This window comes from Pseudophryne corroboree, chromosome 6 (assembly GCF_028390025.1).
Source record: "Pseudophryne corroboree isolate aPseCor3 chromosome 6, aPseCor3.hap2, whole genome shotgun sequence".
Classification (NCBI taxonomy): domain Eukaryota; kingdom Metazoa; phylum Chordata; class Amphibia; order Anura; family Myobatrachidae; genus Pseudophryne; species Pseudophryne corroboree.
The window spans coordinates 284,790,861-284,810,527 of record NC_086449.1 but is presented as its reverse complement, the minus strand read 5'-3'; the positions used below and the strand labels follow the sequence as shown (position 1 = coordinate 284,810,527).

The 19,667-nt window shown below is 45.4% G+C and overlaps 1 protein-coding gene across 2 annotated transcripts in view; it reads left to right on the top strand.

The window, feature by feature from the left end:
* MYO5C (myosin VC) overlaps window positions 1-19,667 on the top strand; it is a 333,517-nt gene that overhangs the window by 115,268 nt on the left and 198,582 nt on the right. For both annotated transcript variants that reach the window (XM_063926097.1, XM_063926096.1), the window contains exons 13-19: window positions 11,587-11,712; window positions 12,468-12,551; window positions 12,866-13,000; window positions 15,444-15,541; window positions 16,196-16,282; window positions 16,380-16,491; window positions 19,186-19,397. In XM_063926097.1, coding sequence (XP_063782167.1) covers window positions 11,587-11,712; window positions 12,468-12,551; window positions 12,866-13,000; window positions 15,444-15,541; window positions 16,196-16,282; window positions 16,380-16,491; window positions 19,186-19,397 — 854 coding nt within the window. The remainder of the gene's footprint in view (window positions 1-11,586; window positions 11,713-12,467; window positions 12,552-12,865; window positions 13,001-15,443; window positions 15,542-16,195; window positions 16,283-16,379; window positions 16,492-19,185; window positions 19,398-19,667) is intronic.

Below are 19,667 nucleotides of genomic sequence, written 5' to 3'. Positions count from 1 at the left end.
TGGTACAAGCTCCATGGACCAGAGCCGGCCTTAGGTATAGGCAAACTAGGCAATTGCCTAGGGCATCTGGTATGCCTAGGGGCACAAGCAGCTTCTGCTGATTAAAATGATATGTGGCATGCCTATATTGTGTGTGTAGCATTTCGTATGCAGATACAGCCGCAGTCACACACAGAATATAGGCATGCCGCATATCATTTTAATCAGGAGAATCTGCTTGTGCATCCTAGCCACATAGCAATGCAAATAAGATGCATTTTCATCAAACACAGGCACCCGACGTTAGCAGAGCTACCAGTTGACTCGCGCCAGGCATCTCCTGCTGCATGGTGTAAGTTTTAGGTATCCAAGCAGAGGCAGAGGTCGCAGTGTTAGCGGCTGTGTGAGTGCTGTGTGTGTGAGTGGGTTGGTTGTGCAATAGTGTTCAGCATATGTGTAAGGGTCATTATGCGTTTCATGTGTATAATGCATTAATAATGTGCAGTAAATGTGTATAGAAAGGGCACTACTGTGTGGTTTAATGTGAATAAGGATCAATATGGTGTGGTGTAATGAGAATAAAGAGCAATATGGTGTGGTGTAATGTGAATAAGGAGCAATTCAGTATGATGTTATGTGAATGAGGGGAACTACTGTGATTAGTAGTGTATATAAGGTAAAGTGGTACTACTGTGTGATGTAATGTGAATAAGGGACACTATCGCATGATAAATTGTGTACAAAGTTGCAGTACTGTGTGGCATAATTTGAATTGGGGGTACTATTGTGTGGCTATGCCCCTTGCCAGCAAGAACACATACATTTTTGCGCTGTGTGTCGAATGTGCACACTGTTCTTATTTAAATTACAGGGGGTAGGGAAACCAAAATAAGGACTGGTATAGGTGAGGGGTGCTGGTGCTGGGAAAGGGGTGCAGGGTCAGAGGCGGAATTAGCGTTGGTGCTAGGGGGCACCAGCCAAAATCTTGCCTAGGGCATCATATTGGGTAGGGCCGGCTCTGCCATGGACTATGGATATTATACATTTTGAATAAATTTTGCACTGATATAGTGCTGTACAAATACATGAATGGTCATGCACATTTGAAACAAATAGAAGAAAGTACACACAGGGAAAAACACATCAGCTTTGTTTTTAAATCTTTATTCACATTTTTCTTTTTCTATCACACAAATAATTTTTCTTTTTCTTTGATTTTAATATTTTGCTCTATTAATAAAGGACATATTTAGTCCCATTAGAAAAATAATTTCAGGCAACCATTTTGGTTATGGACATTTAAACCAATACTTACTAATATTACTGAGGATATACATTTCTGTGAAATCTTATTTAAAAATTGTCAGTTGGGTAGAGTGCACCACAAAGTATACCTGGTTTCTTTTGTCCTTCCCCTCTCTTGGGGATTTGTATTTTATAGCCTCACTCAAACCAGGTGGTAGCACCTTTTGGAGCCTTTAAAAAAAATGTGTTTTTTTTGTTTACCACATACATTTGTAAACTCCCAAAATTAGGGTTTGATTGGATATAGTAAAAGGCATCCCAACTTTGTAATGAAAACTGTTATCAATTTATCTTGGTGCGGGTTACCCCCCAGTATCTGGCAGGATTGTCTTGCCTGACCAGCACTGGAACTTTTGGACCCAAGTCAGATTCCCACTTATTCCTGAGAAGGGACAACGGGTCAGAATAGTGAGATCGAAGCATGGTTGTATAGATGTTGGACACCAGATGTCCATTTCCCAGGGACTGCAGGAGAGACTTCACCGGGGTGTCAGCTATCGTTGGGGGGTATCAGGAAATTGTGCGTTAACCGCATGTTTCAGTTGCAGGTATCGGTAGAAATGAGACGAGGGTACACTGTAATCCTGTTGAAGTTGCAGGAAGGATTTCAATATACCATCGTTATACAAGTGTCCCAGTGATGTCACCCCCCACCTCCCCCACACCGCCCCAGTCTGCAGTGAAGCCAATTCTGGGAAGCCAAAGGCATTGTCCAGAGGAGTATCTGGGTCAATACCCTGGCCCAATAGGATAACATGTACCTGTTTCCATATGAGGACGGCCTGTTTTATTATAGGGATCTTGGACAAGTTAGGGTTCCCACAGACAAGCATCTGTAATGGAGAGCTGTCAGGGTAGGCCTGTAAAAGCATTTGGGAGTGTATGGTGTGAGCATCTGGGGCATTCACCCACTCCCATATATGTGCCAACTGCGCAGCATAGTAATAAAATCGAAACATAGGGAGAGCTAAGACTCCCAGCACTCTCGGTCTGAACAGAACGTCAAGTCTCAACCGCGCTCTCCGACAGGCCCAGATTAAAGAAGAGAGCAAACTGTCAATCTATCTAAATGTCTTCAAGTAAATATATATAGGGGATTGCTGGAGGACATAAAGGAGTTTAGGCAAGTATACAATTTTTACCAAATTGACCCTACCAGTAAAAGTCAGGGGCAGAGTCCCCCAAACTTTGACCTTCGAGCGGAGATACACCATCTGCGGCATGATATTAAGGGAAACATAGGCACAAGGGTCATTTGATACCCATATACCCAGGTACTTGAAGGAGTCTACCCATTTAAGGGGGGTATGAATCACTGGGGCCACCCGGACCGGGCCTCTAAGTGGAGTAATGGTGGATTTATCCCAGTAAATTTTGAGCCCGGAGAAGCGTCCGTAGTCGGTTATCAAGTCAAGGAGTTTAGGTAAGGAGGAGATGTAGTCGTCCACAAAGAGCAAGAGGTCATCAGCGTATAACGCTATCCTGTCCTCTCTTGCGCCAACCCTAATACCCACAATATCTGGATTTGCTCTAATCAAACATGCCAATGGCTCAATAGCAATGGCAAACAGAGTCGGAGACAGAGGGCAGCCCTGTCTCGTTCTCCTGGACAGGGGGAAGGAGTCCGAAACAAACCCGTTCACCGAGACTCTGGCCATGGGCAGAGAATACAATAATTTAACATAGCCAATAAAGTTGGGGCCCACGCCAAACCTACCCATAGCCTCCCAGAGGAAGGCCCACTCCACCGAATCAAAAGCCTTTGCGGCATCTAAAGAGGCTATAACGGCAGAGCAGTCCTCCCCCCGAGAAACCTGAAAATGAGTGAACAGGCGCCTCAAATTTACAGCAGTGGACTTGCCAGGCATGAAGCCCGTTTGGTCAGGGTGAATAATTTGGGAGATAACCTGGTTAAGCCTGGAAGCCAGAACCTTGGCTAGGATTTTAATGTCCGTGGGCAGCAGGGAAATAGGACGGTATGATTCAACCCTCCCGGGGTCCTTATCTGGCTTGGGAATGACTATAATCAACGCCTCTGCCATAGACGGGGGAAGCGCGCCTTGGGCAAAGATTTCATTGAATAACTTAAGCAACTGAGGGGCAAAAAAATTTGTATGCTTCCTATACAGTTCTGACGGAATGCCATCAAGGCTAGAGGCCTTACCATCGGGGGAGGCAGAGATCGCAATCTCAATCTCCTCCAACGACAAAGGAGCGTCGAGAAGAGCCCTGGCCTCACTGGAGACATGGGGCAAGTGGATTCCATCCAAGTAGTCACGCAGTTCTAGTGGGGAACAGGACAATTTAGAACTAGAGCGCCTGATAGTATGAGACAAATTCTGCCATGATTTGGGGGGTGCGGTCCAGTACTGACCCAGCCGAGTCCAAAACCTCCACTACAGTATGAGAGGAGCGGTCACCCCTTGCAAGATTGGCCAAATAAGAACCTGGTCTATCCCCAGTAGCATATTGGACATGCGAGGAGAAGAGAAGTCTGTGCTGGGTTTTCCCCAACAGGTATTCCTTCCATTCACCCAGCACATGGAGCCACACCAACTTAGAGGCGTCTAGGCCATCGCGCACATACATCAGCTCTGAAGCAACTACCCGGGCCTCCAATTCAGATTCACGTTTTCTAAAGGAGGATTTAAGACTCCCCACCCGTTTAATCAATGTTCCTCTTACAAAGGCCTTGAAAGTGTCCCACAGCAAAGACGCATCCGAGGTGTCTTCATGCATGACAAAGAATTCTAACCAGCTAGCTTCCAAGTCGGATCCGTTACCCATATGCGTCAGCCAAAAGGGATTGAATTTCCACACAGCTTGGCCTCGCTGACAGTTTAAGTCAATATGTAACGATATAGGGGAGTGATCCGAGATACCCCATGTCTCATATCTGACAGTTCGAACTTTGGGCAAAAGCTCCCGGGACAGAAGAGCCAAATCTATCCTAGAGAAGGAAGAGTGAGAGTGTGAAAAACATGAGCACTGCCTCAAGTCGGGATACCTCAATCTCCAGGGGTCAACCAAAGTCAGCTCCGAAACAGTGTCTGCAAATGGGGAACGCTTGGGCTGTGGGTTGGAGGATGCCGTGGACAACCTATCCAACTCGTGGTTTAAAACGTTGTTGTAGTCACCCATACAGATAACAGCTACCCCAGGGGACGCAGCCATAAAGGCAGACGCCTTTTTAAGGACGTCATGCGAGTATGGAGGAGGCACATACACAGCCAGCAATAATAGGGGGACGGAGTTGATTTTGCACTTGAGAAATACATATCTGCCCCATTGATCCGTTTGCACAGAATCAAGCGCAAAGGGAACAGACTTCCTAATTAGGATCGACACTCCTCGGGACGCTGCAGTATGCATAGAATGGTAAGCCCAGCCCACCCAAGGTTTTTTAAGGGACATAATCTTAGTACCCAGTAAGTGGGTTTCCATCAGGCAAATTATATCCGAGGCATAAAGCTTAATCTGTCGAAGCACCAGGGAGCGCTTAATTTTGTCATTGATCCCCCGCACATTCCACGACAGAAACTTAACCAAAGCCATAGCAAGGCATTGTTGTAATATCACAGAGCACCAGCGGCCGGCCGCCCCCAGTGACTACCAAGAAAGATACGCTCGCAGTTAGTTGCGACATAGACGTAGCGGAAACAAGCACATTGCACAGCGAAAAGTAAAAACAAATCAATAATAACAGTCTAAAAGAACCCCCACCCCGTATACCACCTAAAACTAGCAGCATACCTGGATCCCTAACAACAAAACACCCTAAATACTAACAATAAGAGCTAAGGCAGAGAACGCCTTAACATACTCCGCCAATACCAAACAAGGCCAGATTCCTAAATCCAATAAGGGGGCCAAGAATTTAATGACCTTAAGACAGAAGAATCTCCCAGCTAAACTCAAATCGAATCCCCCCCTAGACCACTATACCCACCCCAACTGTATAACCCTTTACCCCTTAAAGACTTTGACAAAACAAACACTGAGATTGTAAGGCCTAAGAACCGTATAGAAGTAGCATCTAACAGTCTCCCGTCTCCGCAGAGCTACCCATTCCCAGTGAAGGCCCATAAGAGCCACAGAGAGCCCCTACGTGTGCGACATAGTAGCACAACACAAAATAATAGCATATTGACTAGTAGAAAAATCACATACAGGAGTTCAATCAGCGGCTAATACCCCCCGAGCCGGAAAGCGTCCATCCAGCCAAACTAACATCCCGTGGGGAATCATGAAGAATATATCCACAAATAGCTATACATCCCTCCCGAGACAATACAAAAATAACATAACAGGCATAAAAGAAACAGTATACTTGCAAGTAGAGTAATCAAATGCATAAGTTCAATCAGCGGCTAACGCCCGCCGCGCCGGAAATCGTCCATCCAGCCAAACTGACACCTTGCGGGGAGTCATGAAGAGTATATCCACAAATAGCTATACATCCCTCCCGAGACAACACAAAAATAGCATAGCAGGCATAAGAGAAACAGTATACTTGCAAGTAGAGAAATCAAATGCATAAGTTCAATCAGCGGCTAACGCCCGCCGTGCCGGAAAGCGTCTGTCCAGCCACACTGATGCCTCACGAGGGGTCATGAAGAATTTTGTTTCTCCGTCCGAAACTACCCGCAGTTTAGACGGAAAGAGCATGGCATTAGGGATATTCAGTTCACGCAGCCTGCGTTTCACAGGGACGAACTGAGCTCTATCCTTCTGGACGTCGATAGCAAAATCCAGAAAAACTGAAATTGGAGAACCGTTCCTTTTAAGGGGACCCTGAGTGCGGGCCAGTCTCAGAATCACATCTCTATCCCGATAATGAAGGAGCTTGGCAATAAACGTACGGGGAGGCGCCCCTGGAGGAAGTGGACGCATTGGGACCCTATGGGCACCATCCACTGCAAAGTGTGAGGTGAACTCCTCCGCTCCAAACGTATCCAGCAGCCAATGTTCAAGACATTTTTCAGGGGAGGCACCCTCCTCTTTCTCCGGAAGTCCGACGAAACGGACATTATTTTGTCGCAATCTCCCCTCCATATCCGTCATCTTTTTATGTACCTCCGTCATCTGAGACTCCAGAGCAGAAGTGCGTCTACCGAGAGGCGTAACCGTGTCTTCCAGCGTGGAGATGCGCGTTTCAACTTCACCGACCGTCTCGCGCACCCGCTGAAGGTCTTGGTGTATAATAGATAAGTCCGCCTGGACCTGACCGATCCTGTCGGCCAAGCGGGCTTCACTGGCCGTGACCGCATCCAGCACCTTTTGTAAAGCAGCATCGGTGGCCTCCACAGATGAGGAGCTAGCCGATGGAGAAGGCGGTGTCGAAGTCGACCGTACCTCCCCCCCCTGCTGGGACTGTGTCAGAGGATTTCTGGCAAATTTTTCTAACTTCGCCACAGCCGTGGCAGACTGATGCAGCTTGACCATTATAGCCGAGCGGACAGCAGGGAGCGAGGAAGTATAGTAAATAATATAGCAAAAACTGTCCAGGGGCAGCCAATGGATAATATAGTGTAGTATATCAGAATTGTCCAGTCGCAGCCTGCGGGTAAATATAGTATATCAAAACTGTCCAGCGAACGACCACAGGAACATATAGTGTATCAGAAGAATCAGCCTCTGCCAGCCCAGAATGAGAAATCACAACAGCATAAGGGACACATGCAGCATTGATTTGGACAGATATGCCCTGTGGGATACTCCAGGGGTTAATACAGCACGGCTCCCCTTCCCCTGTGTAGAGCTGAGCTGGGCAGGGCAGCACTTATAATGTGGGGAGGGCACAGGCACTTATATTGTACAGCCGTGCCGTGCACCTCATCCCCAGCAGTAGAGTACAGGAGGACAGTGCAGGAGCCGGAGAGTACAGTCTGGGGCCGCCGGAGCGAGCGAGGAGAGCGGCGGCGGGTCACGTGACAGCGCTGCGGGCGGGGACCCCTCGGAGATGCTCTCAGGCACAGACGGAAGCAAAGGAGGAAAAGCGCCACAGTCTCCCACGGCAGCGGCAGCCGCGGAAACGGGTGCAGGCAGCGCTTATGGCGGGATCCAAGTACAGGCTGTCAGTGCGGGCAATCAGGATGGCGGCGACCCACGTGATCCAGCGGGCCCCGGACCCCCGCACACCGGAATCTGCCTGCCGCAGCGGATAAAGGGCAGACGGGTCCCACAGCGGCACCTCCACACTGCCTCCCAGGTATTGGGGCGGTCTGCAGGCCCAGGTGGGGACACAGGATGGGAATTCAGGATAAAGTAGCTGGAAAGACACACAGCCTCTGTGCTAATCCATGTCCGCCGAAGCCACGCCCCAAGGATTGAATGAAAATTTGGTTGATCTTTGCCAACACACATACTGATTGCAATGAAAAGATGATCATTTTTATGAATTGAATTAAAATTAGTTTGTCCTTTTCTAACAGAGTATTAGTAGAAGCCCTCGTATACCCAGAAAATAATATGGCTAGCAGTTCTACAGGATAATCAGCTTTTATATCTTATAACACTTAATATGATTAATAACATAGATAAAATAAGATAACATTGGGTATGGATATGACACATTTGGGGATGTGGGTAGGGGGCAGTTTAGCTTTAACTGTCACAGAGGCTTTTCCCCCTAATTGATTTTTAGACATGTTTGGAAGCGGCAGATACACCCCCTCCAATATAGTCCATCCAGTACAAAATACTCTGATCCCAGGGGGTCTTAGGGGTCTATTTACTAAGCCTTGGATGGAGATAAATCCGACGGAGATAAAGTACCAGCCAATTGGCTCCTGTCATTTTTCAAACCCAGCCTGTGACATGGCAGTTAGGAGCTAATTGGCTGGGACTTGATCTCCGTCGGATTTATCTCCATTCAAGGCTTAGTTAATAGATCTCTTAGTTCTTAATTTACTATTACAGTTATCTGTACTGAATGATTTAATTGAAGTTATAGAAAAACGCTACTCGTAAGTAAATTCATTCAATAGTAGTAATTGCAGTAGAAAATGTAGTGGGAAACTCGGGTACAGTTTTAAATATAGCGCATCTACGATTAGTTACTTTGACATGCGGGAGGACGCACAGCATAGGGCTAGTCCGCCCTGCATGTCTGACCCTACCTCCCCCGCAAGGGTGCAAAAGCATCACACAGCGGCGATGCTTTTACACCCGCTGAGTAGCTCCCTGCCAGCGCAGCTCCTGCCTGCTGGCAGCCGCTACTAGACACGTCCCAGGTCGCAGCGGCTGCATGTGACGTCACGCAGGAAATGACCCCGTTGACAGAAATGTTGCCTGATGCTGAGCACCATTCATATCTACATATATAAAAGCCAAATACCACTGACTGACTCATCACAAAATCTCCGGAACCATGAGGACTAGCAACTTGAAATTTGGACAGTAGCTTTGTTTTGTGACGTAGGCACCCACTGAGAAGGGATTTGTCAAAATTCCAAAGGGGTTGAAATGCGTTTTTTTATAAATTCTTCATTATTTCTTAATCCACATAACATTTAGCCCCGAAAAACCTTTTTGATTAATCTTTAGTTAGACAAAGTCAGTAGCAATAGAAAGATAGCCATTGCTGTTGCTTCTCAGGTATCGCCGCAACTTTGCAGGATGGTTTACACTGCCTTTAATTTGCCTCTCAATCTGAACCACTCGGAGTCAGCGCTCTGCAACATCTCTAAGCAGAGTGACATGGCTAAGGTACATCGAGAGGTCAAGCTCATCGTGTGGGATGAGTGCACCATGTGCAACGAGGTGGGCATTGAGGCTCTTAACTGGACACTTCGGGACATCAGGAGCTGCAACCGTCTGATGGGTGGGGTGACGGTGCTGCTGGACTTTAGACAGACCTTACCTGTTGTGCCAAGGAGGTCAAGGCATGTCTCAAGTCATCCTACTTATGGCCAAGAGGCAAAGTCCTTCCCTTGAGGGTCAACATGCGAGTGCACCCTAAAGGCAACTTGAAAGCAGAGGCATTTTCAGAATTACTTCTGAAAATAGGGGATGGCAAGTTGTTGGAGGAGGGGGGAAGAGTGCGTATTCCGGAAAAACCTCTGTGATTTAGTCTACGACTTGAACACTTTGACTGAGAGCATCTACCCAGCCTTGAATGAGAATAGAGGTAAAAGTATCTTTTGACTGAGGGAGAGGGCTATTCTCACTCAAACAAATGACTGAGCAGTTAACATTAACAACACTCTGTTGAAGAAGCTGGCTACTGATATGGTACTCTATCTCAAAATCGGCACTCCCATAATGCTTTTACGCAACTTGAATCCACCCAAACTGTGCAATGGTACCATGCTGTAGGTGAAGACTCTGCACAAACATGTAATTGAAGCAACAGTATTCACATGCGTCCACCGGCGAGAATTCCTCTACTCCCATCAGACTACAGTTCAGTTCAAACGGCTGCAATCCCGGTAAAGGTCTGCTACGCCATGACCATTAACAAAGCTCAGGGGTAGAGTTTGAAAGTGGCTGGTGTGGATCTGAGGAGTGACATCTTCTCCCATGGCCATTTGCATGTTGCCTGTTCCAGAGTCAGCTTTCTATGACAGCCTGGCCATTCTCCAGCCTGAAGGAAAGACTAAAAATGTAGTTTACCAGGAAGTCCTTCAAAATTAAAGTTACGCGGGCGGAAATACTTAAACTTCCGTAGCGAAGCACGGTTAGCATTACTACCACTTCCTGCTGAAAATTAAAATTACTCTGGTGCAATTCAACAATTTCTTTCTCTTGTTTTGCAAAAAGCCTCTCCTCATGTACTTGTTCTAACAATCTTTCATTCTTTACGAGAAGCACATAACTTCTCAAAGCTTTCAGACATAATTGCCAATTAATTTCCTAAAAAGTGACAAAATTACGGACGCTGTAATGGTTAGCATTACTGACTCACAGCACTGAGGTCCTGGGTTAGATTCCCACCATGGCCTTAACTGTGTGGAGAAGGTATATTCTCCCTGTGCTTGCGTGGGTTTCCTACGGGTGCTCCGGGTTTCCTCCCACACTCCAAAAATATACTGGTAGGTTTATTGGCTCCTGACAACAAATGAATCCTAGTGTGTAAGTGTGTGCATGTACATGGGCAGATTAGATGGGCCAAGTGGTTCTGATCTACCATCACCATACTTACCGACATCTCAAATCTCCTCTCCGGGAGATGCCCGGAGAGGAGAAGCAGGTGGGTGGGGCCGAGATAATTACATCATTAAGCCCCGCCTACTCGCCAGGAAAAGCCCACAGTATGTTAATATTTGCATAGGGGCGGTGCTAAACGACGCAATTAGCATATAACCGCATCATTAGGCTCCGCCCCCTCCCACAGTCCGCGATTTTGCTGTATCTTTCTCCACATTCTGCCCACTTCACTAGGAAGTGGGCAGAATGCGGGAGGTGTGCCCACTCTTCCGGGGCTGCGGGGGACTACTCGAAAAACCGGGTGTCTCCCGCAGAATCCGGGAGAGTAGGTAAGTATGACCATCACATTCTATGTTTCTTTGTATACTGCAACTGCGTCTACCTCTGACTCACCCCCTCAGCATCATGTGTGAAATCAGTAGCTAAAACATTGCACACACAAGCATAATACTGTATATGTAGCAAAGAAAGCAGCTGTCAGCTTCAGATAGGAGATCACAATCAGAAACGTGGAGTTAGTGTTGGCAACCAGCAGCAGCAGCAGCAGCAGCAGCAGCGTGTATTTGCACCAAACATCGGACACATGGAATTGGCACATGTGTTTCTCTGCCGGTCTACATCTGTGTGCAATTACACGAGCACGCACTTACTGTACTGGGCTTCCTTCCTCGTTACACCTCTTCCACTGCAAGCCATTTTTGTCACAATAATATACATACACAAATCTGTGTGGAGCCATTTTAAGCATACACAGAGCCATTTAGTGTATTGTACACTACACTACACTACACTACACTACACTACACTACACTACACAAACTGGTATAAGTCCAACGCCTCATCAGGCCCATTGTCTGTCAGTTTTTTAACAAGTCATCTTGTTTGAGTATATTCATGTTAATTAAGGTATCAAAGCCATTCTATTTGAATGTAGTTTCACTTTAATGTCTTCTATAGAATTGTTTTTGCTTAACGTTCTTTTTCATCATGCTAAAGTATTTCATTCAATCATTACATGTAAAAAGTAAATGGTGTAATTAGTTTAGTTTGTTACCTGCGGGCAAAACATCTCTGTGTTTCTTCTTCTTCAGCCAGATTATTGCAGTGCACCCCCTGGTGGACATTAGATTAATCAACTTCATTGTATTTCAGTTACCACAGGGAACAGACGAAAACTGGTTGCAAAAACTGTACAACAACTACATTCAAAAGAACCCTTTGTTTGAAAAGCCAAGAATGTCCAACAGATCATTTATTATCCAACACTTTGCAGATAAGGTAAACTTATATATGAGTAATGAAATGCTTGCAACGACTGTAAATAATCTGTGGCTGATATACAGCTGTTATTGCTCAGTCATTACATCATAGGTTTTGTGTAGTGTAATCACCCATTGATTACCAGATGTGTGCCAGGATACCTAGCATCTCCCAGTGCTACATTAATGTCCAGCCTGGATATTGTGGTAAATAAACCGTACTTTAAATATAAACCAAAGGACAAAACTGAAGAAAAAAGATGGGAAACATTTACGTAAGCGTGCCAGTAGTGCAAAAGGATCACAAAGGGTTCACATTCAATATGGAGCTATCAAGATTTTCATTAAAATAACCCAGAGATTCTCAAACGCGGTCCTCAAGGCACCCCAACGGTTCGGGTTTTAAATTTATCCATGCTTGACCACAGGTGACTTAATTAATACCTCAGACAATTTGATTCAACCATCTGTGCTTAGCCATGGATCTACCGAAAACCTCAACCATTGAGGACTGCGTTTGAGAACCTCTAAAATAATCTAAGAACATTTCTTTGTGTGTATTATGAGTAAAAGTTCTAAAGAGTCATTTATGAAACACTCCACTGTAAATGTTAAGGATATTATAATTGGCAATTCTATGATGATCATTGGACTGCAAATATCGGTACTGATTCGGAGGGGGGGGATTCAATTAACCACGAAGAAGCACCGGGGACAAAAAAAAAATGTCACATTTACAGGATTTTGTTTGAATGGCTCTTGTACAATTTGTAGGTAGAATACAGATGTGATGGATTTTTGGAGAAAAATCGTGATACCGTGTATGACGTATTGATTGACCTGCTAAAAACTAGTAAGGTTTGTATGTTTATCATTTGTATGGTTTATCTTTATTTATTTGCATTGATAAAACTGTAAAATATTGGCTTTGGTTTTAATTTCTGTTAATTTCATGTAATAAAAATAAAATCATTAAGCTTTGCCTTCAAATAAGGAAACAAATCGCTAAAATGTGTGTGCGATCTACTATTCCCACTGACCTGTGTAACGGGTAATTATAGCTCTTTATTTCTGTTATGATGAAAGCTGACGGTTATCTTCTGGCTGCAGTTCATCTTAAATGCTGTATCTGGAGTCTTGAAAGTAGCATTTTTTTCTTTTACCAATCCTAGTTCCAGCTCTGCGCTAACTTTTTCCAAGACAGTAAAGCAACCACGTCTCCATACGGAGCATCTATAAAGGTGAAATCTGCAAGGCCAGCGATCAAGCCATCAAACAAAGAGTTCAGAATGACAGTTGGCAGCAAGGTACTGTGTATAGAATATACAAGTGTAAATATACGTAGGCAATGTAACTATACACTGCTCATTCTCTGCTCCCCTCATAATTACACAGTCACCTTTATTTTGTTATCCATTAATTCAGCTGTTCCCAAACTTTCTTGAGATACGGCACTCTTAGGCTAGGGCCACACATAGCGGCCAAGTGAACGGGACCCGCTTAGCCAGAAGGAGACTGCACATGGGCACCTATTCAGGTACCCACACATATGCAGCAGTCCCGACGCCGGATCCAACCGCATTTCAGTGTATGTGTTCACACAGTGCACTGTGTTCTATGAAATCCTGTGTGTCACTGACAGGATCCTGTACTGCGGCATCCCGAAGAACAGGATCCGTGCGCGCACAAAACCCCCTCCCGGCCAAGCGGGTCCCATTCAGTGGGACCGGCTTGGCCGCTATGTGTGGCCCTAGCCTTAGGCTAAAAGTTTCTTACTGAGAAATTCAATAAAGATTATTAAATGAAGTAAATTGTGCTTACCTGCATTCTTAGGGTCAGTTATGTGGTGGCGGACAGGGTTGTACTTCTGTTTGTCCATGTATTTTATGATTGGCAGCCACCAGCACTGGTTTTGCCTATCATATTGAGCATAAATTGGATTTGGTCCTGGACCACTAACCTGAGGCGCCCATGGAAGTACCCTGCAGCACCCCAGGGTGCCACTGCATTGTTAATTCCTGAATTCTGAAAATACAGTTTTAGATGGAACATTCTAAGTAAACCCTGATCCCTAATACCTTGGGGTAAATTTACTAAGCTGTGCTCTTCAAAGCTGTCACAGTCTCAGATGCTGGATTTAAAGGAGTAATAATATTAAATACAAAACCTGGCATGTTTTGTATTTAGTGTTATTGCTCCTATAATCCAGTGGCCAAAACTGCTGAAAAGGCAGCGACTTTGAAAAGGGCTGCTGCTGTAAGTAAATGTAGCCTTTCTTTGAGGCTTTGTGACTGTTCCCCTACACCCTACATTTGGTCGCTGCTGCTTCTTTGCTTCTGTGTGGCCCTGCAGCCATTGTGTTGTCAGTGAAAAGAGTCCACAGAAGGATGTTAAGCACCCTATTTGGCTCTAATAACTTGTTTGTCTAAAGCTGGGTTCACACTAAGACAATATTGGCCCAAAACGGAATGACATATCGGGCATATCGCTTAGTCTGTATGACCAATATGTGCAGGCCGTGGTCGCAAGCAACGTCGCTCAGTCTGTATGACCAATATGTGCAGGCCTGTGGTCGCAAGCAACGTCGCTCAGGCTGTATGACCAATATGTGCAGGCCTGTGGTCGCAAGCAACGTCGCTCAGGCTGTATGACCAATATGTGCAGGCCTGTGGTCGCAAGCAACGTCGCTCAGGCTGTATGACCAATATGTGCAGGCCTGTGGTCGCAAGCAACGTCGCTCAGGCTGTATGACCAATATGTGCAGGCCTGTGGTCGCAAGCAACGTCGCTCAGGCTGTATGACCAATATGTGCAGGCCTGTGGTCGCAAGCAACGTCGCTCAGGCTGTATGACCAATATGTGCAGGCCTGTGGTCGCAAGCAACGTCGCTCAGGCTGTATGACCAATATGTGCAGGCCTGTGGTCGCAAGCAACGTCGCTCAGTCTGTATGACCAATATGTGCAGGCCTGTGGTCGCAAGCAACGTCGCTCAGTCTGTATGACCAATATGTGCAGGCCTGTGGTCGCAAGCAACGTCGCTCAGTCTGTATGACCAATATGTGCAGGCCTGTGGTCGCAAGCAACGTCGCTCAGTCGGCCGTGCTGCACTGCTAACCGGACGATATTGTATATTGTAATGAGGGACGGAGTGAGATGTTGCTCCATCCTCCATTACATCATTCTAATGTGCACGCATGCTACGATATGTCAGCCCGTCGGACGGCATGTTGCCCGTGTACACATCGCTATAATGTGTACCGTCTTAAGAGTAGAACAGGGCGTGCGCTACTCATTGGTAGTTTGTATCATTAAAGAGATACTGTGATAGCTGGGCGCTTCATGAATACTTAGGTGGGGCTGAGATTCATAGACTTGGTATGTCAGATTTGTGCTTTTAGGAAATAGATTTCTTTTAAGTTATTGATATGGATGGGACAGTATAAAAAACATAGATCTCACATGTCCCCTTAAATCCAATTTTCCTTGATTTATTGGGAGATAATGTAGAAATTTGCCAGTTTCCAGTCTTCTATCTCTGTTACTTTACTAGATTGTCTTAAAGCTTTCTGTCCCTTGCATTGTGAATGCCGTCAGCATCCCCTGTGCATAAGAAGTATGAATAGAAATGGACCCCTTAGAATGCGTTTTGTGTTCCAGTGATCTGATTGTAGAGGACGAGGTGTTATGGATTGTGCAGCTCATCCCTCACAGTCTCTGGTCCATGTCATGTGTCTGTTTTCTGTGTTTTCAGTTTCGCAGTTCTCTGTGTTTACTCATGGAGACCCTTAATGCCACTACTCCTCACTATGTACGCTGCATAAAGCCCAATGATGAAAAGCTTCCATTTGAGTAAGTGTAAACTTAAAGTGCTACTATGTAAAAGGAATACACTAAACCTGCTCTGCGTGTTTCTTTCTCTATGTCACAATACAAGTGCATGTCGTATTTTCTAACGGGATGCGGTTAAGATGCAGACTGTCGGGATCCCGGCAGTTGGAATACCGACACCTGGCATCTTAACCGCATCCCGTTAGGGGTTCATTATGCTTGACCTGCAGAAGGGATGCCGTCGATCACAATACCGATGCCAGCATCCCGATCTTTAAAATCCCAACCGTGGAGAGGTAAGAATGTATCCCCTCTCCCCTACCCCCTAATCCTAACCCTCCCTTCCCGCAGCCTAACCCCAACTCTCCCCCCTTAGTGCCTAAACCTACCATCCCCCTAGTGGTGCCTAAACCTAACCCCCCCTCCCCACAGACTAAAACTAACCCCCCCTTCCTTCCCTCCCCGCAGCCTAACCCTAACCCTCCCCCCAGGTGGCATCTAAACCTAACCTCCTACCTGTCCCTAACCCTAATCCGCCCGCTATACTTATGGTCGGGATGCCAGTTGTCGGGATTCTGGCGTTGACATTCTTTCTATTTCTATATGTAACTGTAATACATTATATCCAAACTTTCCAGTCTCTTCCTACTAAATATCCATTTTCCATTGTTCCAGATTAGACTCCATCAGAGTTGTCCAGCAGTTACGGGCATGTGGTGTGTTGGAAACCATCCGGATAAGTGCACAAAGCTATCCCTCCAGGTCTGTCTTCTGTTGTTAAGGTGACCACACACGGAACACTCCCTAGATTGCTTAGACTCTCAGTTTAGATTATTGTAATGCTTTTTTTTCCTTCTAGGTGGACATACATTGAGTTTTTTGGTCGCTACAGCATCCTCATGACACAGCAGGAATTACAATTGAATGATAAGAAACAGATTTGCAAAGTTGTACTCCAGAGGCTAATCCAGGTGTGTTACCCATCATCTGCTATGTCATGTTACCAGGGCCAGATTAACAATGGGGCGTATGGAGCTACAGCTCCTGGCCTTCAGATAAAAATAGGCCCATCATCGTGACAGCAGTATGATGAGCAGCCGCCCAGCTGGCTACACAATTGCCCATAAATTATAAGTATTAAAATTGTATTTCCGATTTCCTCACACATTGATGCCCTGTTTTTACTTTTATTCATTTATGGGGACATTAGGGCTGAAAGTCCAGGGATGTACAGTACACGCCCACACGACCGTGGTCCCACCTCCTCCGATTTTCCCAATAGGCCCTTAATCATTTTTCAGCCCTTCATGTTATCCCAGTTCACTGACAGTGTAATGCGTTACTAGCAAGAACTCCCGCCACACACAAAATATGGGGAACACCCTTTCCTGGTTGGTTTGGGAACACTGATTTGCATATTGTGGGCGTGGCAGCCATCCAATCAGTACTCAGTAACTTTCCGAAGGAGCATACAAATTGCTACTGATCTGCAGGGGGCAAGTATCTCATGAACACTGGGTCGCTGGAGAGATAGGGTTTTATACATGTTTTTCCTTAAATATACAGATTACTACAATGGGGTACAACCAATATGATGTAGTGCAGTTTATCAACTTTTTACTGTGTACTCTGCATGTGTCAACATTACGTTAACTGTTCCACAGTCTATACATTGGTGGCTCAAAAACTAAATGTCCATTGATATTTTGTTTTCTTTAAAAAATGTATTGAATGCTCCAAAAGAAACAGAGAGATGGTGATAGAAAAAAATAATAGCAGTACACAGTCCAATAAACAATGCAAACAGAAATAAAGTCAACAGTGCATTTTCCTAGAAAAAGGGAGAAATTATCTAGAAAAGGGAAAAATTGTTATTGTGTGGGTATAGCTTATGTAACAAATGATTGGATCCTATGTGCTGTGGCAGTGTTATTAATAAACGTGAAAGTGACATTTTACCTATAAATAATAAAATATCAATACCCCAACTCTCTGTATAAATTCTATGGGAGTCTTATTTATGATGTAATCTGACAAGGCTACTCTTGCAGGGTTTGTGTACTGGATAACACCTCTACCTGCAACAGCAGTCAGGCCATGCTCCGCTAAATAATGCATACCTCCCAACGTGACCCTCTCCAGGGGGGACAGAATGCTCTGCTCCTGGACTCCCCTCTTAATGTATGATTGCCAGCACCTGTGCTGAAACACCTTTCTTATACATTAACCTGTTCAACACAGGTGCCGGCAATCATACATTAAGAGGAAAGTCCAGAAGCAGAACATTGTGTCCCTCCTGGAGAGGGTCATGTTGGGAGGTATGATAATGTATTCAGTATTAACATTCTGAAATACAAGACTAAAAACATGAAGGAAGTCTTCTATGGAAATGTCTCAGTAATGTACAGTAGTATCAAAACATTTTACTTTGCTGCTGAATTAAACTTTGGACATTTATACATTTCCTAACTCAGCTTTGATGCTGACAATGTAATTAGTCTTTGAGCCAGTAGGTGGCCTGCACACCAAAGATATATCACAGCAAAGCTCAGCCTTCTACAGAGATCTGCTGAAAGTATACACCTGAGGCCGCCTGATTTTGCATCACACACATCTGCTGCTGCTTTCCGTACAGCCGCTGTACATAAGCAGCGATCATCATTAGTATTGGCACCTTCACCAGCCTCATGCTTGGTGCAAGAGGTCCATCTGAGACAGGTTTTCTTTACCTGTACGGACCACTCAGAATCACATGGAGATACACAGCCAGCACAGTCCTATCAGAAATAGTTGACCCATGCTTCTTGGTACTCGCCGTCCAGTTGCTGCCCAGAAACACCTCCTTTATGCACCTACTGTACTTGCAATGAATACAATGCCTGTGGCTCCTTTCCAGATTACAAGGGATGAAGGGGGTCATTCGGATCTGATCACTGGGATGCTAATTTTGCTGTCCTGCATTTTAGATTGTTGCCGCCTCCAGGGGGAGTGGATATTGGCCGTGCAAGTGTGTGATACTATGTGTACGCCGAGCTAAATCCACTTTGTGCAGTCTCTGCGCAGCCCAGGACTTACTCCTCCAGTGCGATCACATCAGGTTGATCGGGGCCGGAGCTGACGTCAGACAGCCTCCCTTAAAAGGCTTGGTCACGCCTGCGTTTTTCCGGACACTCCCAGTGATTGGTCAGTTACCACCCACAAACGGCTTCCTCCTGTCAATCACCTTGCGAACGCCCGTGCAAACTGATTTTTCGCATCATCCCATTGCTGACCGGCGATGCCCTTTGTTGCTGTCCCAACGCACGTGCGCATTGCAGTGCATACGCATGCGCAGTTAGTACCTGATCGCCCACTGTGCGAAAACGCACAGCAGTGATCAGATCTGAATCACCCCCGAAGTACCATGACATGATGAGCTACAGTGAGGGGGCGCCCCCTGAAGGCAGACATAGGGGAGATAGTTAAAGAGTTGTAGTCTAAAAGTGGACATCCCCTTTAAGATAAATAAATGTGCACCTTCTTTTCATTACAATGATAAAGTCAGAGATTAGATTAAGTTGGCATTGATAGTGACTGCAAAGTATTATTTTCAAGAATGGTTGTGTCTGGTTATATTACTTTCTATATTATCTGCATAATATCTCTTTTTGTGTATGTATTTTCAGGATTCAAACCAGTATCAATTTGGAAGGACTAAAATTTTCTTCAGGGCTGGACAAGTGGCGTACTTAGAAAAATTAAGGTCTGATAAGTTGAGAAATGCCTGTGTTATGATCCAGAAGAATATTCGGGGCTGGGTTCAGCGGAAGAAATTTTTGAAAGCAAGAGAGGCAGCAATCGTCATTCAGCAGTACTTCAGGGGACAACGGAAAGTAAGGTAACCGAGCCGGGTTCCTGAACACCAGTATAAAAGGGGGTGGTATTTTTGTCGATATTCATAATGTTGACTTGTTGGCATGTCGACAAGTATGGCTAACCCTCCCCTCCCGTAGCCTAACCCTCTGCTGGCCGTCTGTGCAGAATGTTGACATTGTGAACATGTTGACATTCTGCAGATGCCGACATGTTCATTGCCAACATCCTAACTGTCAACCTTTTTTACTATATCCCATAACAAAGCCATTATTTCAAATGAGCAGCAACGAAA